Consider the following 26,695-nt stretch of genomic DNA (forward strand, 5'->3'; position numbering starts at 1 on the left):
GCTATGGTAAATTCCCAGCAGATGCCAGGCAGGATGAGCATCCAAGGGAAAAAAAGGTGTAAAGAAGATTTCAAACGTGTTTGCTGAAGAAACCACAGTCCATTGGGGCTATGAATCACCCTGAGCGGGAAGCTGAGGCTAGCAAACAGCAGTTGCCGAGTTCCCACAAACAAACCACTGTGTGGCTCAGTCGAAGAGCCAAGCCTGAGTTAAGCCTGCATTGATTGACTCTTCCTTGCTTCTCCGGTTCTCTTCGGGGAGCATCTGTGGTTGGGTTCCCTTTGGTAGCTGCCCGGTGGCAATTCCAGCTCCTGCGTGGGAGGCTGAGCAGATGCTAACAGGGCAACTGAGGGGTCATTATTAACCCCGGGGTGGCCGACCTTGGCCACTTTAAGACATGTGGACTTCATCGGGGCGGGGCGGCGGGGCTGAGGCTGCTCCCATTGCGGGCTCCGCGGAGGATCCGGCCCGGCGCCCGCGTCCTCCTCCTCCTCCTCCTCCTCCTCCTCGGCCGCGACAGCCAGCATGTGCAGCCCGCTGGAGCGGCGCCCGGCCGGGCTGCGGGCTCTGCTGGGGGGCGAGGGGGCGGCGGGGCTGGAGGGGCTGCTCGACCTCCTGCTCTGCGTCCACCAGGAATGCAGCGCCGCCCCGCTGCGCCGCGAGAGGAGCGTCCAGCAGTTTCTGGAGTGGGGTGAGTCGGGGGCTGGATGGGGAGGGGGCTCCTGGGCACGTGCAGAGTGCGGAGGCTCCAGCGGAGGAGCCTCTGAGCGGGACGAGCCTGGGACAGAGGTTGCTTCGGAGCCTCCAGGCTAAGGGAGGGTGGTGGTGGTGGGGGGGCTTGGCTAGGACTGGAGAGAGCTTAGCCCACCCCGCTTTTGGAGAGGGGTCTTGGCTGGAAGAGGTCCCCTTTCTTTCTTTCTTTCTTTCTTTCTTTCTTTCTGTCTGTCTGTCTGTCTGTCTGTCTGTCTGTCTGTCTTTCTTTTTTTAATTATTTTTATTTTTTTGTTACATAGACAACAATGGGAAAGGGAGAGGATGGAGAGAAAAAAAGGGGGGGAGGGAAAACCAATCTTCACATACAATATGTCGTTTAATCACAGGTGCATCCCTACTAAGTTTATACATCCCGTATCTCTCTATTGTATATTTAATAAGCACCACAATAAGCTAGGGTTTAAAAAACAAAAAACAACAAAGTAAAACAAGGGAGAGAGGAAGAAAAAAAAAGGGTGGGGGAAGGGAGGGGAGGCCAAAAAGGACAAAAGAAAAAAAAAAGTTCAAAAAGAGAAGGGGAAAAGAAAAAAAAAGGGTGGGGGGAGGGGGGAAGGCCAAAAAGGACAAAAAAGGTCTAAAAAGGGAAGGGGAAAAAACAAAAAAAACAAAAACAAAAACAAAAAAAGAAAAAGAAAAAAAACCATCATCACATGCAGCATGTCGTTTGATTACGGTTGTTTTAACATCTACATCTTCAAATAATGTTTACCATCTCAGATATTTCCTCTAATGTAACTAAAGGTCTCATTTTCCTTCTACCATATATATTCAGTTAACATTAGCATTGTTTTCCCCCAGAGAATATACTTCTATTCATTGTTAACCTTGCATTTCATACCTTCAAACAGAGATCTTATTCCTTCATTGTTCAACAAGGCATTGCTGCCTATATATACCAGTTTTCATTTGTTCCCCTACTAGAATTACCTTATCAGCAGCGAAATATCATTATAATAAATTCTTAACCTTATACATTATATCACCAGACCTTATATTAGTACTTCCTTATATCATTGTTGAATTATTTCACAGCATAATTATATCATCATTTACTTTTTCCAATTAAAGCATAAGTATATCATTTTTCATTTCCAAAATTTTGTTCTTTTTCCCTTAGCCATTGATAAAACAGGTCCCATATCTTATAAAATTGTTCATCCTCTTGCTCTCTAATTTCAAATGTCAATTTACTCATTTCGGCACAGTCCATTATTTTTCAAATGATTTCTTCCTCTTTTGGTATTGTTTCATTTTTCCAGTTTTTTGCAAATACAATTCTGGCTGCTGTTACAACATTTACAATCAAATATTTTAAGTCTTTATTGTAGGTTTCTGGTAAAATTCCCAATAAAAAGACCTCTGGTTTAAAGTCTATTTGTTTATGTATCATTTTCTCCAACCACATGTGGATTTTAGTCCAGTATCTTTTGGCTTCAGTGCAAGTCCACCACATGTGGTAGTATGAGCCAGGTATCTGGTGACATTTCCAACACTTTTCTGATTTATTCTTAAACATTCTTGCGATTCTGGTCGGGGGTAGATGCCACCTATAAAACATCTTATACAAGTTTTCTCTATATGCAGTAGACATTGTCATTTTGTAATTTTGAGACCACAATTTCTGCCAATTCTCTAAATCAATCCCATACTTAAAATTTTTCCCCCAAGCAATCATAGTTTCTTTAACTTGTTCTTCATGCAATTTAAACTCCAATAAATATCCATATAGTTTTTTAATTACTTTTTCATCGGTACCTGTTAGAATTTTATCTAGCTCAGTCATTTTATTATATAGACCTTTAGTTTTTCTATCTTCATTATATCTAGATTGTATCTGTACATATGAATACCAGTTCATTTCCATCCCTTCTTGCTTCAACTCTTGACTAGATTTGAGCTCACCCTCTGCATTCAATAATTCTATATATCTAACTGTTTGTTCCTTTTTATGTATTATCGGATACGAGAATGCTTCAATTGTTGATGTCCAGACTGGAATTTTTAAATAATGTAATTTTTTAATCTTTTCCCAATTTAACAACAATGCCTCCCTTATATAATGTCTTCTAAAGTAACCATGTGGTTTAGTTCCCTTATACCATAAGAAGGCATGCCATCCCAACAGCAAATCATGACCTTCTACGTTCAATAATCTAGAGTTTTTTAATGATATCCACTCCTTAATCCACATCAGGTTTGCTGCCTGATAGTATAGCTCCCAATCGGGTAAACCAAAACCTCCTCTTGATCTAACATCTTGTAGTAATTTAAGCTTTATTCTAGCTTTTTTCCCTTGCCAAATAAATTTCAAAACTATTTTATTTAAGTCTAGAAAAAAATCCTTACCCAGTCTAATTGGGATTGTCTGAAACAGATATAAAATTCTAGGTAGAATGTTCATTTTAATTGTAGAAATTCTTCCCATCATTGATAAATGCAAGTTTCCCCATTTCTCCAAATCGATTGCTATTTGTCGTTTTAATCTGGTATAATTATCCTCTTTAAGAGTGCTACATCTAGGTGATAAATGTATCCCCAAATATTTAATTTTACTTGTGTTTTGAATCTGCAACATTTCTGACAACTGATCCTTTTGTGTAGCTGGGATATTCTTTGTCATGATCTTTGTTTTATCTTTGTTTATTTTCAAGCCTGCTACTTCTCCATATTCCTCTATTCTTTCTAACAATTTGGGTGCAGTTTCTAATGGGTCTTCAAGAATGAAAACTAAGTCGTCTGCGAACGCTTGCAGTTTATACTCTTCTCTCTTAATTTTCATTCCTCTTATTTCTTCTTCTTCTTCTCTAATCTTTCTGTTTAAGACCTCTAGTGTTAGGACAAAAAGTAGCGGAGATAGTGGGCAGCCTTGTCTTGTACCTCTCTTTATTTCAATCGGTTCTGTTAGTTCTCCATTTACCATTATCTTTGCTGCTTGTTTCTGGTATATCGTTCGTATACTTTGAGTGAATTTCTTGCCAAAGTTCATCTGCTCCAGTTGCAAAAACATAAACTGCCAATTCACATTATCAAAGGCCTTCTGCGCATCGAGGAACATCAGTGCCAATTGTTTTTCTGGGTGGGCCTCATAGTATTCCAAGGTATTCAAAATTATTCTCATATTGTCTTTGATTTGTCTTTTAGGTAAAAAGCCATTTTGATCTGAATGGATGAAGCCATTTAAGTATTTTTTAAGTCTCTCAGCTAGTATAGATGCAAATAGCTTGTAGTCTGAGTTTAATAAAGAGATTGGTCTATAATTCTTGATTTGTGTTAAATCAGTCTCTTCCTTGGGTAGTAATGTGATATACGCTTCTGACCATGACTTCGGTATTTGGTTCTCAGTCATCACTTCATTCATGACTTGTAGGAGTGGGAGGGTCAATATTTCTTCAAATGTTCTGTAGAATTCCACGGGTAGACCATCTGGTCCTGGGGCTCTCCCATTATTTTGTTTTTTAAGTGCCTCTGTTAGCTCCATCATTGTTATTTTACTTTCTAACATTGTTCTAGTTTCATCTGGTACCTGGGGGAGATTGGCATCTTGTAGATACTTTTTGACTCGTCCCTCCTCCACCTTCTCTTGTTCATAAAGTTTAACGTAGTAATCATGTATAATTTTTTTCTTTTCGGTATTTCCATATTGAATTTCTCCTTGTTTGTCTCTTAGTTGTAGTATTTTCTTTGTTTCTCTCTCTTTTTTCATCTTATATGCTAACCACCTGCCTGGTTTGTTCGCATTTTCAAAATAATTCTGTTTGGCACCTCTAATTTTTTGTGCCAGTTCTTCCTTTTCTAATAAGTCCATTTTGTGTTTAATTATGTCCATCTTTATTTTAACATCTTTTTTTTGTGGTGCTCTCTGTAGATCTCTTTCAAGTATTTTATAGTCGTTGTCTAAAGCTTTATGCATTTGTCTTTTTTTGGAGTTTCTCTTCCTTGTGTAGTCTATTGTCAAACCTCTAATAACAGCCTTCATTGTGTCCCAGAGATTCTGCAACGACGTATCTTCTTTCCTATTTTCTTTTAAAAAAAGGACTAACTCTTTTTCCATTTTTTGTACAAACTCTTTTTCTTTCAATATAGTGTTATTTAGTGTCCATCTAGATCTTACCCTTTGTCCTTTCCATTTAATTAAAATTGGATTATGGTCCGCCCAGGTGCTAGCTTCGATCTCAATTTCTTTTATGTTGGAGCTCAGGTCCGCTGAAACCCATATCATATCTATTCTGGAGAGTGAAGAATGTCTATTTGAGTAGAAGGTATATTGTTCTTTTTTAACGTTTCTTTCTCTCCATATATCTTTTAAATTTAGTTCATCTGTCATCCTGAAAAAAGATTTTGGCAGAGGCTTCCTGTTTAATTTTTTTGTTTTATGTGTTTTATAGTCCATATTTGGATTCACAATGCCATTAAAGTCTCCCATCATACAAATATCAGCATAGTCTAGTTCCAAAACTTTTTTGTGTAGTTTTTTGTAGAATTCATCTTGTTTTTCATTAGGGGCGTAGATTCCAATTAGGAGTGTCTTTTTGGTGTCCATAATTTCCACCATCAAAATTCTTCCCTCTTCCTCTGCGTATACTACTTTTGTTGGGATGTTGCCTTTAATATAGAAGACCACTCCTCTTTTCTTACAATTTGCCAATGATGAAAACATTTTCCCAAGCTTTGGTTGAGTTAATAAATGTTCATATTTCTTTTGGATATGTACTTCTTGCAGACAAATTATGTCGTTGTAACTTCTCTAATTTATGAAATACTTTCTTCCTTTTAGCTACCGAATTGAGTCCATTAATGTTAATTGTAATCATTTTTCTTTCTTCCATGTTTATACTTTATATACAGGGTTTATTGCTCTAGTGGATCTAGGTTCTCGTTTTTCTTTGCAGCTCCCATTCCCTATCTCCCCTTCTTTCTCACTTCCACCTACTGCTCCTTCTATTTTTTCGGTCGCGGTTACAGGTGGTTCCAGTATTTGTATCACTGCATCGTCTTTCCCAGCTTTCTCCGCCGTTTCTCTGAAGTATTCTTCGTAGAAAGCTTCTGCCTTCTCAATTGTATCTATCCTGTGTCTTTGTCCTTGCCAAGTACATAATAAACCTTCCGGTATGAGCCATCTGTAGTTAACACCTTTTTTTATCAATACTTTGGTCAGAAATTGATATTCTCTTCTCCTCTCTCTCACCTCTCTTGGGATTTGTTTAAGTACTACAATCTCCTTTCCTTTATATTCTAATTTTCTGTCTCTCATTTTCTGTAGGATTTGTGATTTAATTGTTTTCTTAGTAAATCTTACATGCACTTCCCTTGGAAGAGCATTTCTCATTGCATACCTTGTGTATACTCTAAAAGTCTCATCAATTGTTTCTTTTATTTGGTCCTGGGACATCCCCAGAACATCTATCAAAATATTTGAAATTATCTGGACTAAGTCCTCTCCTTTTTCTTCTTCTATGTTTTGGAATCTTAAAAAAAATTCAGACCTGTCCATCTCCCATCTTAATATTCCACTGCTCTCTCTTTCTACATCACTTAGTCTAATCTCTAGCTTTTCAGTTTTCTTCTCTCCTTCTTGAATCTTATTTTCAATTTTTTGAATCCTATTTTCATATTTCAGCATCCAGTTGTGTATACTTTCTACTTTTCCTTCCATATTATCAACCTTTTGTACAATACTTAGATTTTGTTGTTCCATTGCCTCCATTTTTTTTACAAGGGTATCGTTTCCTGCTTGCATTTTCTGCATCATTTGTATAAGTGTTTCAAAGTTGGCTTCCTTCTCTTTTTCCTGATGAGACGTCATCTGTGTTGTCCTCTGGCCTCCCGCAGGTGAGGGGGCAGGGGTTGATGTAAAGCCAGGGGCAACTGCTTTTCTACTCATAGCCAATTAGTATTAGAGGGTAGAGGGTTATAAGTATAGTGGATTAAGTACGTAAAGTACACAGAGGAGGGAGAGGGGAAATAAGAAAAGGGGGGAGGGAAAAAAGGAAGGAAAAGAGAGAAGGGAAAGAAAAGGAAGGAAAGAAGAGGAAGGTTTTTTTTTTTGTTTCAAGGATGAAATGCAGTAGAGTGCAATAAAATATATATATATAAGTAAGAGAGTATGAAATAGTAATAAAAAAAAAAGGAAGATACCCCCCCTCCAAAAAGGTGAGAAGGGGTGCTTCAGTTACAAGTGAGAAAAGAAAGAAGCAGAAAAAATGTAGATAGTCAAGAGGTGATCCAGAGGTTAAAAAAAAATCAAAACAGAGAAGAGAAAAAAAAAATATGTAAAAGATCAAAAGGTCGATGGTGATGATCAAAAAAGAAAAACTTGGTGTTGATATCTCCACAGCCGGTAATATGAGAATGGTGTTGGGAGATGAAAGGATGCCAACAAGCTAAAACAAATGATTTTTCCCGGACTCTTTTTCCCCCCCCCTAAGATAAGAGTCTCTTCAAGGTCACGGTCAGCTTTGCTGTTTTATCTCAGTTTGCCAGCTGCGTAAACACGTAAATCAAGTACATTACAGGGGGGATTTTAATAACAAAGTCCAAGTCCACAAGATGGCAGTGTTGGCTTGTAGTTTGTAATTTACAGCTTGTTTTAGTCCATTCCGTTTGTTAATTACTAATTGTAAAAAAAAAAGACAAACCTCAAAAGGGCTAAAAGGCAACGAAGAAAAGCAAGCCAAAGAAAAAAAAACCAATCTTCAAAGCACTTTAAGTTTAAGATTTAGTGCCCCAATAAATTCAAAGTTAAAGGTGTCGACAACAAAGAGAAGGAATGCAAAAAGCCGATTCAAATTACAGGAAAGTCCAGCCCGGCTTAGGAATTAGAAAAAAGGAACAGAAAAATAAACTTCCAAATGGCAAACATTTATCTCCGCCGCTTTTCTCACTTCTCAGCCTTATTTTAAACTAAGTTTCCAAATTTAGGGTGCTCTCTTTCCAACAAAAAAAAGGATTTAAAACTCACATCAAACGACCTGCTCATATTCTGCTCTCTCTCTGGGTCTTCGCAGTTACAGTCGGCATTGTTTAGCCGATCCGGAAGCCACTGGATTAGGAAGGCTTTCCTTAGGTTCCCAGAGATTTTGCGGGTACCTCTGGGACCGTGGAGTTCCTCCCACGTCACTGTCTCTTCGGGACAGCTTAGATTCAAAAGAATCCTCCAAAAAAGACTCCGGTATAGATGGTCATTCAGGAAGTGCCTGAAAGTCCATCTTCTCACTGCTAAGCCCCCTCTTTCTTTCTTTCTTTCTTTCTTTCTTTCTTCCTTCCTTCCTTCCTTCCTTCCTTTCTTTCTTTCTTTCTTTCTTTCTTTCTTTCTTTCTTGTTTCCAAAAACAAGGACACTTTCTGACTCACGCAGAATTATCAGGCTGGCTTGGGAGGACGAAAACAGGTGGAATCTGCGTAGGAAACACTGCCCAGATGCCAATCTTGGCTACCCAAAACCCCATTGGCCTAATCCTTATCTCTGCACCCACTTTCTCGGCCTGCATTCGCACAATCCCCAGGACTGCCTTTTTGTAGGAAGGGAAATCTCAGAATTGTGGGTTGTGTATCACAGAAGGGAGAACTGAATCCTGGCAGGCCCTAAACGAAAAATTGGAGCCTGGCGGATGCTGCTCACCCCACAATACACACCCATGGATCACCCATCTCATTTCATTGATGTCATTGGGTGCTTGCTGGCCAAGCCTTGCTCACGAGAGGTGTGAGCAGATGGAGCTTCAGTGTAATCCAGAAGTAATTAGCCAAGGAAGGGAGGGAGGAGAGAGGGGGGGGAGAGATGATAGGTAAATAGAGAGGGGGTGGAAGAAAAAGAGAGAGAGAGAGAGAGAGAGCCCCTCCCAAGATAATCAGAATAGACCTGGAAAGGGACCTTGGAGGCCTTCTAGTCCAGCCTCCTGCTCAAGCAAGAGACCCTATCCTATTTCAGTGTCCTCTTGGTGCTTCTGGAGTTGTGAAAGAGTGTTGAACCACCCCCCTCCCTTATGCTGCAGGAAAATTTTAAAAAAGGAAAGATCTCTGTGTGTTTTATAGACTTGTGCCTTCTGGAATAGTGTTGTTCGATCTTTGCAACTTTAAGATGGGTGGACTTCAACACCCAGAATTCTCCAATCAGTTGTATTCTGGGAGTTGAAGTCCATATATTTTAAAGCACGATAATTGTAAACTCTGGCAGTTGAAGTCCATATTTCTTAAAGCACAACCACTAGGGAATTCTGGGAGTTGAAGTCCATATTTCTTAAAGCACGTTGACTGGGGAATTCTGGGAGTTGAAGTCCGTATTTCTTAAAGTACAATGACTGGACAATTCTGGGAGTTGAAGTCCATGAATCTAGAAGCATGCTGAGTGGGGAATTCTGGGAGTTGAAGTCCCTATATCTTAAATTGAGATGACTGGGGAATTCTGGGAGCCGAAAGCCACACTTCTGAGGTGGCTATGGTTGAGAAACATTGCCCTAAGCACTTTCCCATCTCGAGGCTATGGTAAATTCCCAGCAGATGCCAGGCAGGATGAGCATCCAAGGGAAAAAAAGGTGTAAAGAAGATTTCAAACGTGTTTGCTGAAGAAACCACAGTCCATTGGGGCTATGAATCACCCTGAGCGGGAAGCTGAGGCTAGCAAACAGCAGTTGCCGAGTTCCCACAAACAAACCACTGTGTGGCTCAGTCGAAGAGCCAAGCCTGAGTTAAGCCTGCATTGATTGACTCTTCCTTGCTTCTCCGGTTCTCTTCGGGGAGCATCTGTGGTTGGGTTCCCTTTGGTAGCTGCCCGGTGGCAATTCCAGCTCCTGCGTGGGAGGCTGAGCAGATGCCAACAGGGCAACTGAGGGGTCATTATTAACCCCGGGGTGGCCAACCTTGGCCACTTTAAGACATGTGGACTTCAACTCCCAGAATTCAACTTCAACTCCACAGGGCTTAAGATTGGACACCCCTGATCTAATCACCAGCATCGGTTCAATTTCTATGCCGCTTGGAGAAAATGATTTCATTTTGTACGGTTTCTGGGCTCAAAAGAACTCAAGGCCGCTGTCCAAATCTTTTCCTGCCAAGAACAACATCCCTGCGAGGTAGGCCGTCTCAAAGCCCAGCTGAAAGGGGATTTCCCTGCTCCTTGTTTACTACCTTAAGTATTGCACCAGCTGGTCCCCCACATGCCTCGTGCTAGAAGTAGCTTTGCGTTTAATTCTACTGCCGTAAAACAAATGAACAAGCCAACAATGGTCTATTTAAGCTTCCTCCCCACAAGCTCGTGAATCCTGGCTTTTGGCTTGCAAACAAGCAAGGATCCATAAATCAAGGCCAGCCTTTGCTTTGCCACCCTGGGTGTAAGAGGTCTGTGATTCAGCTGGGCATGCAACAAAGCTAAATTCCTCATGCCACTCCTAAGCCAAGATTCCCCCGATGGTTGACTTGTCATATCTCCATGTTTGTCTGAGATGAGAAAGACAGGATCAAAAGTTGGTTGCCTTTAGTTGGCTATAATATAAAATAGTTGGTTATAATAGAATATAGTTGGCTATAATAGAATACAGTTGGTTATAATAGAATATAGTTGGCTATAATAGAATACAGTTGGTTATAATAGAATATAGTTGTTTATAATATAATACAGTTGGTTATAATAGAATATAGTTGTTTATAATATAATACAGTTGGTTATAATAGAATATAGTTGTTTATAATATAATACAGTTGGTTATAATAGAATATAGTTGGCTATAATAGAATACAGTTGGTTATAATAGAATATAGTTGGCTATAATAGAATACAGTTGGTTATAATAGAATATAGTTGTTTATAATATAATACAGTTGGTTATAATAGAATATAGTTGGCTATAATAGAATACAGTTGGTTATAATAGAATATAGTTGTTTATAATATAATACAGTTGGTTATAATAGAATATAGTTGTTTATAATATAATACAGTTGGTTAGAATAGAATATAGTTGGCTATAATATAATACAGTTGGTTATAATAGAATATAGTTGGCTATAATAGAATACAGTTGGTTATAATATAATACAGTTGGTTATAATAGAATATAGTTGGCTATAATAGAATACAGTTGGTTATAATAGAATATAGTTGTTTATAATATAATACAGTTGGTTATAATAGAATATAGTTGGTTATAATATAATACAGTTGGTTATAATAGAATATAGTTGGCTATAATATAATACAGTTGGTTATAATAGAATATAGTTGTTTATAATATAATACAGTTGGTTATAATAGAATATAGTTGGCTATAATATAATACAGTTGGTTATAATAGAATATAGTTGGCTATAATATAATACAGTTGGTTATAATAGAATATAGTTGTTTATAATATAATACAGTTGGTTATAATAGAATATAGTTGTTTATAATATAATACAGTTGGTTTGAATAGAATATAGTTGGCTATAATATAATACAGTTGGTTATAATAGAATATAGTTGTTTATAATATAATACAGTTGGTTATAATAGAATATAGTTGTTTATAATATAATACAGTTGGTTAGAATAGAATATAGTTGGCTATAATATAATACAGTTGGTTAGAATAGAATATAGTTGTTTATAATATAATACAGTTGGTTATAATAGAATATAGTTGTTTATAATATAATACAGTTGGTTAGAATAGAATATAGTTGGCTATAATATAATACAGTTGGTTAGAATAGAATATAGTTGTTTATAATATAATACAGTTGGTTATAATAGAATATAGTTGTTTATAATATAATACAGTTGGTTATAATAGAATATAGTTGGTTATAATATAATACAGTTGGTTATAATAGAATATAGTTGGCTATAATAGAATACAGTTGGTTATAATAGACTATAGTTGGCTATAATAGAATACAGTTGGTTATAATAGAATATAGTTGGTTAGAATATAATACAGTTGGTTAGAATAGAATAGAATAAAGAAAAGAAAAGAAAATATAGAATAGAATAGGAATATGGAATAGAATTAGAATAGAATAGAAATATGGAATAGAATTAGAATAGAATAAAGAAAAGAGAAGAAAATATAGAATAGAATAGGAATATGGAATAGAATTAGAATAGAATAGAATATGATGATAATGATAGATGATCGATGGATGGATGGATGGATGGATGGATGGATGGATGAGTGGGTGGGTGGGTGGATAGAGATGATAACAGGTAGATAAAGAGGGAGAATAAGATGATAGGCAGACAGATGGAAAGATGATAACAGATGAATAAAGAGATAGAGAGAATAAGGATGGATGGATGGATAGAGATGATAACAGATAGATCCATAGAAAGAAAATAGACAGACAGACTCCCCAATCAATCTGTGATTCAGCCTAGTGTGCAAAAGAAAAAACATCTGAAGGCATTGTTTCATTGGGGTGGGTGGGAACCTGTTGGATCTTTATCTGAGGGGTAGGAATGCCATAGAGAAGAGCAACCAGGGTGATGAGGGGATTGGAGGCTCAAACATCCGATGAACGGTTGCAGGAACTGGGCCTGGCCAGTCTAGGGAAGAGAAGGACCAGGGGAGACAGGAGAGCATCTTCCAATATTTGAGGGGCTGCCACAGAGAGGAGTTAGGGGGTCAAGCTATTTCCCAAAGCCCCCGAAGGCCAGACAAGGAACAACAGATGGAAACTGACCAAGGAGAGGTTCAACCTGGAAATAAGGAGGAATTTCCTGACAGGGAGAACAATCAACCCATGGAGCAGAAGTTGTGGGATCTTCATCCCTGGAGGCTTTCAAGAAGAGACTGGACTGTCCTCTGTCAGAAAGAGTGTAGGGTCTCCTGGTTGGGTGGGGGTTGGACTAGGTGACCTCCAAGGTCCCTTCCAGCTCTGTTCATCTGAGTAGTGCCACAGAGGCCCTGCCCCATGGAAAGGCTCCATCAGCCGCTGGGAGGGCACCCACAGCCTGCCTACAAGCAGGTCAAGAGAGTGGGGTGATTTCCTGCTTCTCTTTGGAACGAAAACGGTGGGTGTACTACTTCCTGCCCCCCCATGCCCCCCACATCTGGAATTCACTTTATGCACCAGGAGGGATCTCATCTCCTCACACACCTGCCCATCTCAGATATTTGGCTTCACACATTTGATGTGGGGAAAATACCTTGTGCAGGGATGTCCAAACTTGGGAACTTGAAGACTTGTGAGTTGAAGTCCACAAGTCTTAAAAGTTCCCAAGTTTGGAGACCCCTGCCCTTGCGTCTTTTGATTCAAGATAATCCCCCAAAGCCCGGATTCAAATGCCAAAATGCCTTTTGTTTTTGCTTTGAAACCAGATTGTCTTATTTGACATTGCGGGTCTGGTTCACACAACCGGCAAAGACGAGGCTGGACAAGAATGCTGTGTGAATCTAGGTTTAAACCTGGACAAGGGATTCCCCAACACCTTAAACACCTTAGAAGGTTAGTCAGAAAGTGAGTGGGTCAGCTTGAGAGGTCGGAGAAGGTCTCCTGTAGTTGCTGTCCTACCCTTCTGAAGTGTCTCTTTCTGAGAAAGCTTCTAGTCCTCATGTTTCTCTTGATTTAAACAGGAATCTACCTTGATACAAGAGAATCTCTGTATTTAGATTAGTTTAACAGAATTGGAAGGGATCTTGTAGGTCATCTAGTCCAATACCTATACCATTTGAGAGATCAGTCCCGTCTCCCCACCAGGGAGGTTCACAAGTGGACTTATGGCCATTTGTGGGGTCTGTGGTGCTCTCTGAGCCTGGTGGTTTTCTTGCAGATATTTCATTACCCAACTTGCTAATGACATCAGTTCTAGAAGGAGGAGGGGAGGAGGAGGAGGAAGAAGAAGACTATGGCTTCTTGGTGCTTTCTGAGTTCGCATTCTTGCAGATGTTTCATTACCCATCTAGGCAATATCATCAGTGATAAGAGGAGAGGAAGAGGAGGAGGAGGAGGAGAAGGGTGGAGAAGGGGTCCTTGGTGCTCTCTGAGCCTGGTGGTTTTCTTGCAGATGTTTCATTACCCAACTAGGTAATAGCATTAGTGATAGAAGGGGGGAGGGGAGGAGAAGGGTGGAGAAGAAGGAGGAGAAGAAGATGAAGAAGGGCAAGGAGGAGGAGAAGAAGAAGGACAAGAAGGAGGAAGAGAAGGAGAAGGAGGAGGAGGAGGAAGAGGAGGAGAAGGAGGAGAAGAAGAAGGAGGAAGAGGAGAAGGTGGAGGAGGAGGACAAAGGGGAGAAGAGGTGGAGGAGGAGGAAGGAGAAGAAGGAGGAGGAGGAGAAGAAGAAGAAGAAGGAGGAGGAGGACAAGGAGAAGAAGAAGAAGGAGAAGGAGGAGGAGGAGGAGAAAAAGAAGGAGGAGGAGGAGAAGGGCGAGGAGGAGGAGGAGGAGGCAGAGAAGAGGAGGAGGAGGAGGAGGACGGCTTCTTGGTCCTTTCTGAGCTCGGTTATTTTCTTGCAGATGTTTCATTACCCAACCAGCCAACATCATCAGTGACAGAAGGGAGTAGGGTAGGAAGAGGGGGAGGAGGAGGAGGAGGAGGAGGAGGAGGAGGAGGAGGAAGAAGAAACGGACTGTGGTTCCTTGGTGCTCTGTAAGCTTGGTGGTTTTCTTGCAGATGTTTCAGTCTATGGAGATCCTCCACCATCCAGGCCCTGGTTGCCCCAAAGTTCCTTTTCCAACTGGGCTTCCCTGGAAGACCTTTCGCTTCTCATCCAAGATGCTTCTTCAGTTTTGATGGGAAGCTGAAGAAGAACCGAAGAAGCTTCTTGGATGAGAAGCGAAACGTCTTCCAGGGAAGCCCAGTTGCGTTTTTTTTGGGGGGGGGGGGAAACCACCATTAGAATTGCAAACGTTTCATCGCCCAACTAGGTAACGTCATCAGTGCTGGAAGGAAGTGTGGTTTTACTCTCAGTTGATACATTTGTGGCTCAGCACGCTTGCTTAGTGATTATTCGGAGTTATGACGGTAGTGAAAAAAAAGCGACAGGGCCCCTGTTCAGAGTGATAACCGTCGCACCAGCCTTGCAGACGAGCGATGGCAATTGGGGGCAAATTTACGATGGATGCGGCCTCTTGCAGTCACGTGATCAGGTTGTGCGCCCTTGCCAGCCGTCTTCCTCCAAGCAAAGTCTATTGGGGAAGCCAGACTCACTTAACAGCCACCTGATTCGCTTTATGACCATGTTATTGTTTAACAACCGTTAAAAATTGGGGTCCGGCCCTGAAATGATTCATTTCAGTCATGGAAGTGCTTCATTGCGGTCGTAAGCCGAGGACTTACCTGGATTGGCTTGTTGGTTGAGGACATTTTAATTTGAAGATACGAATGAGGTTTGGCTGTAGCGAAAGATTTTACTTTTAAAAAAATCAGTCTACAGGTAGTTCTCAACTTACAACAGTTTGTTCAAAGTTACGACGGCCATGAAAAAATGACCGTTATTCACACTTACGATCTCTGCAGCATCCCCCTAGCCATGGGATAAAAATTCACGTAAGTATGAGTCAATTGCCAATTTATGCCAATTTATGCCAACTATTTATGACGGTCCCGGGATCAGGTGATCTCCTTTTGTGACCTTCGGACAAGCAAAGGCAATGGAGAGGCCAGAGGTGCTCAACAGCCATGTTACTATCTTAACAACTGCAGGGATTCACTTAACGATGGTGGCAAGAAAGGCCGCAAAGAGGGACAAAACTCACTTAGCAAATGCTTCCCTTAGCAACAGAAATCTTGGGCTAAGTTGTAGTTGTATGTTGAGGATCACCTGTATTTGGGATGCACCCCAGGCATAGACCAAAGATTCCCTAATGTGGTTTCATCCTGGTTGCTCTTCTCTGCACTCTTTCCAGAGTCTCAACATCTTTTTATATACCATGGAGAAAAACAAAACTGGATACAGAAAAACAGAGTGGGAAGGGATCTTGTAGGTCATCTAGTCCAACCCCCGGCTCATTGGTCGATTGTTCTTAGGGGATTTCTCCTGAATTCCAAAGTGCTTCTCTCCTTGGTTAATTTCCATCCCTGTCTTCCCTTCTGGTGCTTTGGAGAGCAGGGGAACCCCCTCTTCTTTGGGGCAGCCCCTCAAATATTGGAAGACTTTTATCATCTCAAGAGAGGTCTTGTCTTCATTCGATTAGAGATACCCAGTCCCTGCAACCCTTCTTCATATGTTTTAGCCTCCAGTCCTCTGATCAGCTTCAACCATCACTGAAACTAACCAGTGTAATAGCAATAGCAATAGCAATAGCAGTAGACTTATATACCGCTTCATAGGCCTTTCAGGCCTCTCTAAGCGGTTTACAGAGAGTCAGCATATTGCCCCCAACAATCTGGGTCCTCATTTTACCCACCTCGGAAGGATGGAAGGCTGAGTCAACCCTGAGCCGGTGAGATTTGAACCGCTGACCTGCTGATCTAGCAGTAGCCTGCAGTGCTGCATTTAACCACTGCGCCACCTTGGCTCCTAAGGTGTTATGTGCCAAGAAACGGGGAAAAGTTCTTTTGGCTGGTGGAAGATGCGTGCAGTAGTTCAGCTCTCAGCCAGCTTCCAGTTAAAAGGAATATAATAACTATTATTTTAAAAAAATCTTTGCTCCTGGTTCTTAGCTCCCCATCAGAGCAAACAATGTGAGTTTAATTAATGCACGGATTTAATCTCTTTAAAAAGGGATTTACCAGTTTTAAGTACAGGGCAACCTTGGTGTTTGCTAAGGCTAAATGATAGCCTGCACTGGTGTTGGAATTGGAGCAGTTGGGCAGGACAAAGGTAAATCTCTTTTAAGGTATTGTTTCCAGCTTTCTGGCGGTTCTGCAGGGAGCTGGTTTTTTTAGAGGGGCACAAGGACCCCCCATCCCTGCCATGTCAGGGACTCCTCTGAAAAACAGGCAAAGGGGGAAGGGCCTGTGCAACCTTGAAAGCTGAATTGCTAGGGAGATCACAGGATAGGAACAACTGCTAAGTCCCGGGAGTCTCAGCCTTGAGCTCTCGAAGGTGGGTGGACTTCAACTCCCAGAATCCCCCCAGCCAAAGTTGAGAACTCTACGGGGCCCGAGATGCAGAGGTTCAAGCCACCACAAAGCCAGAGGAGGAGTCAAAAAGTGGACAAAATCTATTAATCCAAAAAGGGTTTTGTTTTTGTTTTTGTTTTTGCAATTGGATCTTGTTTGATTCTATGTTGCTCTCATTGACATCAATCTATTAAGTTCGGTTCACTGATCAAGACATTTCTAAAACGTTTGCACGACTATGTGTCTGTCTATCTGTTTGTCTGTCCACCTATCTCTTTCATCTATCTCTCCCCCTCTCTCTCATCTCTCATCTTTCTCTTTCATCTATCTATCCACCCAACCATCCATCCATCCATCTCTTTCATCTATATCTTCTTTCTGTCTGTCTCTCTGTCTATCCCTCTATCTCTTTCATCTATCTATCCCTCTCTTTCTCATCTCTCATCTATCTCTTTCATTATCTATCTATTTATCCACTCAACCATCCATCCATCCATCTCTTTCATCTATATCTTCTTTCTGTCTGTCTGTCTGTCTGTCTGTCTGTCTGTCTATCTATCTCTCCATCCATCCATCTCTTTCATCTATATCTTTTATCTATCGTATCAATCTATCTATCCATTCATCCATCTTTTCAACTCCCAGAATCCCCCAGCTAGCATCCTTTAAGAAGGGTGGGTTTTAACTCCCAGAATCCCCCATCCAGCATGCTTTAAGAGGGGTGGACTTCAACTCCCAAAATCCCCATCCAGCATGCTTTAAGAGGGGTGGACTTCAACTCCCAGAATCCCCCATCCAGCATTCTTTAAGATGGGTGGGCTTCAGCTCCCAGAATCCCCCAGCCAGCATGAAGGAATTCTGGGAGTTGGAGTCCACCTATCATAAAAGTTGAGAAGTTTGAGAAATGCTTATCTCCATTGTGTTGGAAATGTGGAAGAAAGGATGGCACATTCTACCATATTTGGTGGTCCTGTACTGAGGCCACGAAATATTGGAAAAGGATTAAAAAATGGTTAAAAGAGGTTACCGGGGCAAGCATTGAATGGAGACCCGAGAACCTTCTACTAAGCATCAAACCAGAAAACATAAGCAGTTCAATATGGCACTTGAGCCTGCATATAATTGTGGCCGCAAGAATAACCTATGCACAATTTTGGAAATCCACTACTATTCCGTCGGAAGATGCTATAATTAAAAAGATCTATGAATGTGCAGAAATGGATAGAATGACGGGTTGGCTGAGGGACAAAGGAGAAACAGAACATTATCTTAGCTGGAACCTATGGTATATGTGGGCGACAAAGAGAACAGCAGGGACTTAAAATGGGGAAAGTTAACATAGGTACCGTAATAGATCCCTGAATCTTGCCATGAGAAGATGTGGTTTAGAGACCTAACAATGAGGAAAGAAAGAAAAAACTGGGCTGTGAATGACTGTCACCGTGGGGGGGGGAGGGGAGGGGGGGTTGTATGCTTAAAACGGCATTTGTATCTGTATGTTTTACTTTATATTGTTATGTATGATTTGTCTTGCTTATGTCGTTGTATTTATGTCGCTGTATTTTTTTCCCTGTTTTTTAAAGGTAATAATGTTTAATAAAAATTATATTTTTTAAAAAAAAGATGGGTGGGCTTCCCTCCCAGAACCCCCCATCCAGCATGCTTTAAGAGGGGTGGGCTTTAACTCCCAGAATCTCCCATCCAGCAGGCTTTAAGAGGGGTGGGCTTTAACTCCCAGAACCCCCCATCCAGCATGCTTTAAGAGGGGTGGGCTTTAACTCCCAGAATCCCCCATCCAGCATGCTTTAAGAGGGGTGGACTTCAACTTCCAGAATCCCCCATCCAGCATTCTTTAAGAGGGGTGGGCTTCCACTCCCAGAATCCCCCATCCAGCAGGCTTTAAGAGGGGTGGGCTTTAACTCCCAGAATCTCCCATCCAGCAGGCTTTAAGAGGGGTGGGCTTTAACTCCCAGAACCCCCCATCCAGCATGCTTTAAGAGGGGTGGGCTTTAACTCCCAGAATCACCCATCCAGCAGGCTTTAAGAGGGGTGGGCTTTAACTCCCAGAATCTCCCATCCAGCATGCTTTAAGAGGGGTGGGCTTTAACTCCCAGAATCTCCCATCCAGCATGCTTTAAGAGGGGTGGACTTCAACTTCCAGAATCCCCCATCCAGCATTCTTTAAGAGGGGTGGGCTTCCACTCCCAGAATCCCCCATCCAGCATGTTTTAAGAGGGGTGGGTTTTAACTCCCAGCACCCCCCATCCAGCATGCTTTAAGAGGGGTGGGCTTCCACTCCCAGAATCCCCCATCCAGCATGCTTTTAGAGGGGTGGGCTTTAACTCCCAGAATCCCCCAGCCAGCAGGCTTTAAGAGGGGTGGACTTCAACTCCCAGAATCCCCCAGCTAGCATCTTTTAAGAAGGGTGGGTTTTAACTCCCAGAACCCCCCATCCAGCATGCTTTAAGAGGGGTGGGCTTCCACTCCCAGAATCCCCCATCCAGCAGGCTTTAAGAGGGGTGGGCTTCCACTCCCAGAATCCCCCATCCAGCATGCTTTAAGATGGGTGGGCTTCCACTCCCAGAATCCCCCGGCCATCATGGGTGTTGGTCCATCCATTTTAAAACTGCCGGGATGGTGAAAACCCCAGTTTAGATGTAGCTAAGGATTGGAAGGGCTTTGGAAGGGAGGCCACCAAGCGATCCCCGGGGTATCAGCTAGGCCGGGTATTCCCCAAAGTGAAAACAAACCAGGCCAGAAGTAAGTGACAGGCACATCCTTTCCACATTGCTTCCAAGAAAACCAGGGCTTGGCTAGTCTGACGAACCGAGTCATGTGTGAAGCCACAACAACATCCAATAACCAGGTTAACTTTACGACGTGAAACAGGCAAAGATGTCAAAATTAGGAGAAAGTCCTTATTTTTAGCGGTCTCCTGGCAGAGGTGCAGAATTAACTCTCTTCTGGCTGTCCCTGAATCACCCAAGCAAGCACCCAACTAACTAAAGTTTAAAAGAAATCAAGCTTGACACGCAGAACGGCTGCGGCTTTTCAAGCCTCCGGTTCAGCCGGTTTTCCGCTGGTGCCGTTGTGGCGAAGGACTCCGTAAAACAAGTTTCTTTCTTTCTCTTTTTTTAATTTCTCCTCTCCACAGCCTCCCCGTTGGTTTCCCGGGTGAAACAGCTGAGTTTGCGTCGTGACGACTTCGAGATCCTGAAGGTGATCGGGAGAGGAGCCTTTGGGGAGGTGAGTCCCCAGAAATGGGGGGGATTTAAAGCCACGGCGACCTCAGGAGTCAGGAGGCACTTCGGCACTGATAAAAAGTGACATAAGAATGATCCTCGCACTTATGACTGCCACCGGGTTCCCCCACTGTCACATTAACAAAATTTGGGCACTGGGAAACCATCCTATTATTTATGACATTTGAATTATCCTGGATTCATTAGATCGCCATTTACGGCTTCCCCAGCCAGTTTCCCACAAGCAAGGTGACGGGTGGAAACTGGATCCATTTAAAGACTGAATGTTTCACTGAATGATTGCAGTGATTCACTTATCAACCCGGAGAAAAATAAATCATAATATCGGGCCCGATTCACTTAGCCATAATATTATTTTTTGCTTTTAATGACTCCGTAATCCCTTGTATCGGGGTAGAGTCAGGGCAACTGAATGGAGCCATGTGTTTACTGGCCAGATGCCCTTTCTGTCGCCAGGGCAGAGTTCGCAGCAGATATATTCTCATTGTGCCCAGAGAAGAAACTATATATTTGCCCGATTTACTTAACCATCTAGCTTAGCAACAGACATACCGGCAAAAATGGATGTTATATGCTGAGAACTCACTTTTCTGCGTAAACTCATGTTTCATTTCTGCCCTTGGATTGTACACTCGATCTGGGGGGATTCACAAAATGCCGTAAGCAGAAACATTGACCGAGCTTCCTGCTGTTGATGTCTTTGCAGAGGGGCAGAATCTGCGTCCACTGAAGCAAAATTCCTAGGTTGCATCAACAGAGGGTCTTCTAGTCCAGCCCCCTTGCTCAAGCAGGAGACCCTTACAGAATAACAGAGGTGGAAGGGACCTTGGAGGTCTTCTAGTCCAGCCCACTTTGCTCAAGCAGGAGAGCCTTACAGAATAACAGAGGTGGAAGGGACCTTGGAGGTCTTCTAGTCCAGCCCCCTTGCTCAAGCAGGAGACCCTTACAGAATAACAGAGGTGGAAGGGACCTTGGAGGTCTTCTAGTCCAGCCCCCTTGCTCAAGCAGGAGACCCTTACAGAATAACAGAGGTGGAAGGGACCTTGGAGGTCTTCTAGTCCAGCCCCCTTTGCTCAAGCAGGAGACCCTTAGAGAATAACAGAGGTGGAAGGGACCTTGGAGGTCTTCTAGTCCAGCCCCCTTGCTCAAGCAGGAGACCCTTACAGAATAACAGAGGTGGAAGGGACCTTGGAGGTCTTCTAGTCCAGCCCCATTTGCTCAAACAGGAGACCCTTACAGAATAACAGAGGTGGAAGGGATCTTGGAGGTCTTCTAGTCCAGCCCCCTTGCTCAAGCAGGAGACCCTTACAGAATAACAGAGGTGGAAGGGACCTTGGAGGTCTTCTAGTCCAGCCCCCTTTGCTCAAGCAGGAGACCCTTACAGAATAACAGAGGTGGAAGGGACCTTGGAGGTCTTCTAGTCCAGCCCCCTTGCTCAAGCAGGAGACCCTTACAGAATAACAGAGGTAGAAGGGACCTTGGAGGTCTTCTAGTCCAGCCCCCTGGATCAAGCAGGAGACCCTTACAGAATAACAGAGGTGGAAGGGACCTTGGAGATCTTCTAGTCCAGCCCCCTTGCTCAAGCAGGAGACCCTTACAGAATAACAGAGGTAGAAGGGACCTTGGAGGTCTTCTAGTCCAGCCCCCTGGATCAAGCAGGAGACCCTTACAGAATAACAGAGGTGGAAGGGACCTTGGAGGTCTTCTAGTCCAGCCCCCTTTGCTCAAGCAGGAGACCCTTAGAGAATAACAGAGGTGGAAGGGACCTTGGAGGTCTTCTAGTCCAGCCCCCTTGCTCAAGCAGGAGACCCTTACAGAATAACAGAGGTAGAAGGGACCTTGGAGGTCTTCTAGTCCAGCCCCCTTTGCTCAAGCAGGAGACCCTTACAGAATAACAGAGGTGGAAGGGACCTTGGAGGTCTTCTAGTCCAGCCCGCTTTGCTCAAGCAGGAGACCCTTAGAGAATAACAGAGGTGGAAGGGACCTTGGAGGTCTTCTAGTCCAGCCCCCTTGCTCAAGCAGGAGACCCTTAGAGAATAACAGAGGTGGAAGGGACCTTGGAGGTCTTCTAGTCCAGCCCCCTTTGCTCAAGCAGGAGACCCTTAGAGAATAACAGAGGTGGAAGGGACCTTGGAGGTCTTCTAGTCCAGCCCCCTTTGCTCAAGCAGGAGACCCTTAGAGAATAACAGAGGTGGAAGGGACCTTGGAGGTCTTCTAGTCCAGCCCCCTTGCTCAAGCAGGAGACCCTTACAGAATAACAGAGGTGGAAGGTACCTTGGAGGTCTTCTAGTCCAGCCCCCTTTGCTCAAGCAGGAGACCCTTAGAGAATAACAGAGGTGGAAGGGACCTTGGAGGTCTTCTAGTCCAATCCCCTGCTCAGGCAGGAGACCCTTACAGAGTAACAGAGGTAGAAGGGACCTTGGAGGTCTTCTAGTCCAGCCCCCTGGATCAAGCAGGAGACCCTTACAGAATAACAGAGGTGGAAGGGTCCTTGGAGATCTTCTAGTCTAGCCCCCTTGCTCACTCAGGAGAACCTTACAGAATAACAGAGTTGGAAGGGACCTTGGAGGTCATCTAGTCCAGCCCCCTGCTCAGGCAGGAGACCCTTTTCCATTCCAGACAAAGAGCTGTCCAGTCTCTTCTTGAAAACCTCCAAGGATGGAGCGCCCACAATTTCTGGTGGCAAGCTGTTCCACTGGTTAATAATTGTTCACTAGTTAATTGTTGATTGTATCAAGGTCACATGAAGTGCTAGCACCATTTTATACTGAACTGGTCAGACCACACTTGAAATGCTGCATCCAATTCCGGGTACCCCGATAGAAGAAAAGATGTGGGGACTCTGGAAAGAGTGCAGAGAAGAAATAGTCAGGACAAGAAGCAATGGATGGAAACTAATCAAGGAAAGAAGCAACCTGGAATTAAGGAGAAACTTCCTAACACTAAGGACAATTAACCAGTGAAACAGCTTGCCACCAGAGGTTGTGAGAGCTCCATCACTGGAGATCTTCAAGAAGAGACTGGACTGCCACTTTTTAGAAATGGTGCAAGGTCTCCTGCTTGAGCAGGGGGTTGGACTACATGACCCACAAGGTCCCTTCCAGCTCGCTTATTCTATGATTCTGTGTTCTTATTCTAATGGCTCCCCTGCCCCATCTCTCTCCTGCTCTCTCCCCTCCCAGGTGGCTGTTGTGCGAATGAAGCAGACGGAGGAAATCTACGCCATGAAGATTCTGCACAAGTGGGAAATGCTGAAGAGAACCGAGGTGACAATTCCCAGGCCCTGCCAAAGTCAAAACCAGTGATCTCAGCAAGTTAGATCTCCTCGGATGGGAGACCACTACGAGATCACCAAGCTAGCCCGGGAAAGCAGCTGGAGAAAGGCGGCATTAAAACCATTTTTGTGCCGTTGTCAAGAAAATGACCGATGTGGAATTCGGCCATTTGGGGGTCCCTACTTCTAATTTTCATTGATTCCTTTGTTTGATAAATCCAGAAACTTTCTTAGCCATCAAGTGGGCTGGTTGGTTGTAGGAAGATGGGGATAGGGGATCCCAACCTCGCCACGCACACACACAAAGACCCCGCCCTTCTTTGAATTCAGATTGAATTATTGTCACTTCTTTCTTGGTTGTGAGCCTTGCGGAGTCGCTGAGAGTCGGTGGCATATAAATGGAATAAATTATGATCATTGTGGGTAGTGAAGAGTGAAGGTTCACGATCTGAGGTGGGAGAAAACTTCAAGTCCTAACCAAAGACCTAAGAATTATTTTTGTAATTAGGATTTATTAAGGTGATTTTCAGGGACGTGGCGGCTCAGTGGCTAAGACGTTGAGCTTGTCGATCAGAAAGGTCGGCAGTTGGGCGGTTCGAATCCCCAGTGCCGCATAACAGAGTGAGCTCCTGTTCCTTGTCCCACCTTCTGCCAACCTAGCAGTTCGAAAGCACATAAAAATGCAAGTAGAAAAATAGGAACCACCTTTGGTGGGAAGGGAAGAGCGTTCCATGCGTCTTCGGCATTGAGTCATGCCCGCCACATGACCACGGAGACGTCTTTGGACAGCGCTGGCTCTTCGGCTTTGAAACAGAGATGAGCAGCGCCCCCTAGAGTCAGGAACGACTACCACAGATGTGCAAGGGGAACCTTTGCCTTTTACCTTGATTTTATTAGCTTATTCAGGTTATTCATTATTTGCTTTCATATTAATATTTTACATTTTATAGTTTTGGGGGGCCTTCCCAGCCAGTTTCTGGCAAGCAAAATCAGTGGAGAAGCTGACAGGGAAGGTTGCAAGCTGTGGGCATGTGATGTCCCGCTTAATGACTGCACCACTTAACGACTGCACCACTTAATGACAAATAGTCCTCGACTTAACGGCCACACTGACACCACCAAAATTTGCGATCGTAAGTCGAGGAACGTCTGTATCCTTTTTCTGCGCCTGAATAGCATAGGTTTCAGGTGTGTTAAGTAGAGATGTGTCATCTTTTGCACCCGTCTCCTTTCAGACGGCCTGTTTCCGAGAGGAGCGGGATGTCCTCGTGCATGGAGATCGACAGTGGATTACCACGCTGCATTACGCCTTCCAGGACGAGCACTATCTGGTGAGACGAGGATGCGTTTTTGAATCCTGTGGGGCAGGAGATTTTGAACTGGGTTTCCTCTCGGATGTCGGTCTGTTGGGAACCAGCATTGGTGGTTTCCGTCTGTGGAGTGGAGCCTGGGGACGAAGTGAATGGAGAAAGGGATTCTGTGCAGTGGATGCTTGGCCCCATTTTGGCCTCTGAGTCAGTTGTTTGCAAACCTGATTTCCTCGGTTCACATGACATGCTAACCCCAGCTTCCAGGTTTTGTGTGTGTGTGTGTGTGTGTGTTGTGTGAATCGAGAATATCGGGCGCCAATAGAGGGAGACGCTTGTAAAATTTTGGACCTGCTTTGGAAGGAGGGAGGGTGCCATGATAGTGCAATAGATTTGTTAAGGTTCAACTAGGAGGGGGAAATAAGGGTTTTTGTCCTTTTTAATTCTCATTTTTTCTTGTCCAGTTTTGATTTGCCTTTGTTAAATGTTTTTCTTTTTCTTTTGGGTTTTGCATTTTCTTCTTTGAATAAAATAAAAAATTAAAGGTGGAGGATAGAAAAGTGGATTCATTTCCCTTCTGTTGCATGGTTCCCTCTCAAGCCCAACCCTTCCAGTCAGGAGCATCTGTGGGGCTGGCTTCAATTGTTGCTAAAAGCGATGGAAAAATGGTCATTTCTTTGCAAAATTTCAGAAAATTGGCCTGTCACCTCGCTGCCCACTGATCATGACTGCCCAGTGCTTTTCTTGATGCCCTGCTCCCCAAAATGTCTTTGGAAGAGTGTAGTGTCAGAAAATCTTGTAACGATTCAATGCCAGCAAAACTGATTTGTACCATCTTTCCTCACAGTGGACTAGAAACCTGAAAAGGCCACTGGCCTCTGGTTCTAACTGCAGCTTGAAGTAACCAGGTGAACCTGAGGTAAAAAATGAAGGATTGGCAATCCTGATTTTCCTCACTAGTCTTTCTCAATCTGGGCAGCTATAAAATGAGTGGACTTCAACTCCCAGAATTCCCCAACCAGCTGGGCTGATGGATAGACTTCAACTCCCAGAATTCCCCAACCAGCTGGGCTGATGGATAGACTTCAACTCCCAGAATTCCCCAACCAGCTGGGCTGATGGATGGACTTCAACTCCCAGAATTCCCCAACCAGCTGGGCTGATGGAATTCTGGGAGTTGAAGTCCACCCGTCTTAAAGCTGCCCAGATTGAGAACACAATTCCACACTCTGACCCATGTGCAAATATTGTCCCACAATTCTGGTCGGCAGTGCAAGCTGAGGATGCTGGGCTTTGCAGTCTCCACCAAATGAGAATTTTGCACCAAAACATTCCCAGAAGCCGCCAGGAGTTCAGTTCATTCAGACTTCCGTATTCACCACAGGGAAGGTGTGAACTTCAGCTCCCAGAATTCTCAGCAAGCCCCTCGCCGACTGGGGAATTCTGGGAGTCGAAGTCCCCACCTGCAGAACGCAGGTTGGGAAGGGATGCTAGAGGTTGGCACTTCTTTTGACAGTACCTGGTGATGGATTATTACGCCGGAGGAGACCTACTCACTCTGCTGAGGAAGTTTGAGGACCGGCTGCCAGAAGACATGGCCTGTTTCTACCTGGCGGAGATGGTCCTGGCCATCCATTCCCTCCATTCCCTCCAATACATCCACAGGTAAGTCTAGGCGGTTGATTTGAGCTCCAAGCTTGGCAAACGTTTCATCACTGTTCGAGGAGACATTGTCAGTGTGCTCTGAAGTGTGCTCGTCTGTGAGGTCTTTAAATCCCTTTTTATGAGATGCAAATTAGTCTGAATCTTGTTTGTTCGGAAGTTCAGTTTGGACAGGTAAGTCTCTTCTTCCTTTTTCCTTCTGTTAACGTTGAGCGTGGACGGGGAGGCTCCCTGGGATGGGTCAGAAAGCCACAAGGCGACTTATGACAGCACAATTGCACTTCGTAGGTTGTCCTTGACTTACGACAGTTATTATTATTATTATACAATTGTATCACAGCGGCCAGTTGTTTCGCCGGATTTGGCATTGGTTACTAGTCGGGCCCCACCCAGGGGCCTAGGACGTCGTAACGTATTTTCGTAATATGCGTGCAGATC

General features: G+C 43.3%; 1 protein-coding gene across 1 annotated transcript in view; it reads left to right on the plus strand.

Moving 5' to 3' along the window:
* Nucleotides 1-525: 525 nt before the first annotated feature.
* LOC148042269 (serine/threonine-protein kinase MRCK gamma-like) overlaps nucleotides 526-26,695 on the plus strand; it is a 38,364-nt gene continuing 12,194 nt past the window's right edge. The window contains exons 1-5 of the mRNA XM_087703067.1: nucleotides 526-691; nucleotides 19,906-19,997; nucleotides 23,197-23,280; nucleotides 24,524-24,619; nucleotides 26,112-26,260. Of these exons, the coding sequence (XP_087559193.1) occupies nucleotides 526-691; nucleotides 19,906-19,997; nucleotides 23,197-23,280; nucleotides 24,524-24,619; nucleotides 26,112-26,260 (587 nt within the window). The remainder of the gene's footprint in view (nucleotides 692-19,905; nucleotides 19,998-23,196; nucleotides 23,281-24,523; nucleotides 24,620-26,111; nucleotides 26,261-26,695) is intronic.

The sequence above is a fragment of the Thamnophis sirtalis genome, unplaced genomic scaffold (assembly GCF_051295495.1).
Source record: "Thamnophis sirtalis isolate CommonGarterSnake01/CBP01778 unplaced genomic scaffold, rThaSir2_p1.2 scaffold_19, whole genome shotgun sequence".
NCBI classification, from domain to species: Eukaryota; Metazoa; Chordata; class Lepidosauria; order Squamata; family Natricidae; genus Thamnophis; species Thamnophis sirtalis.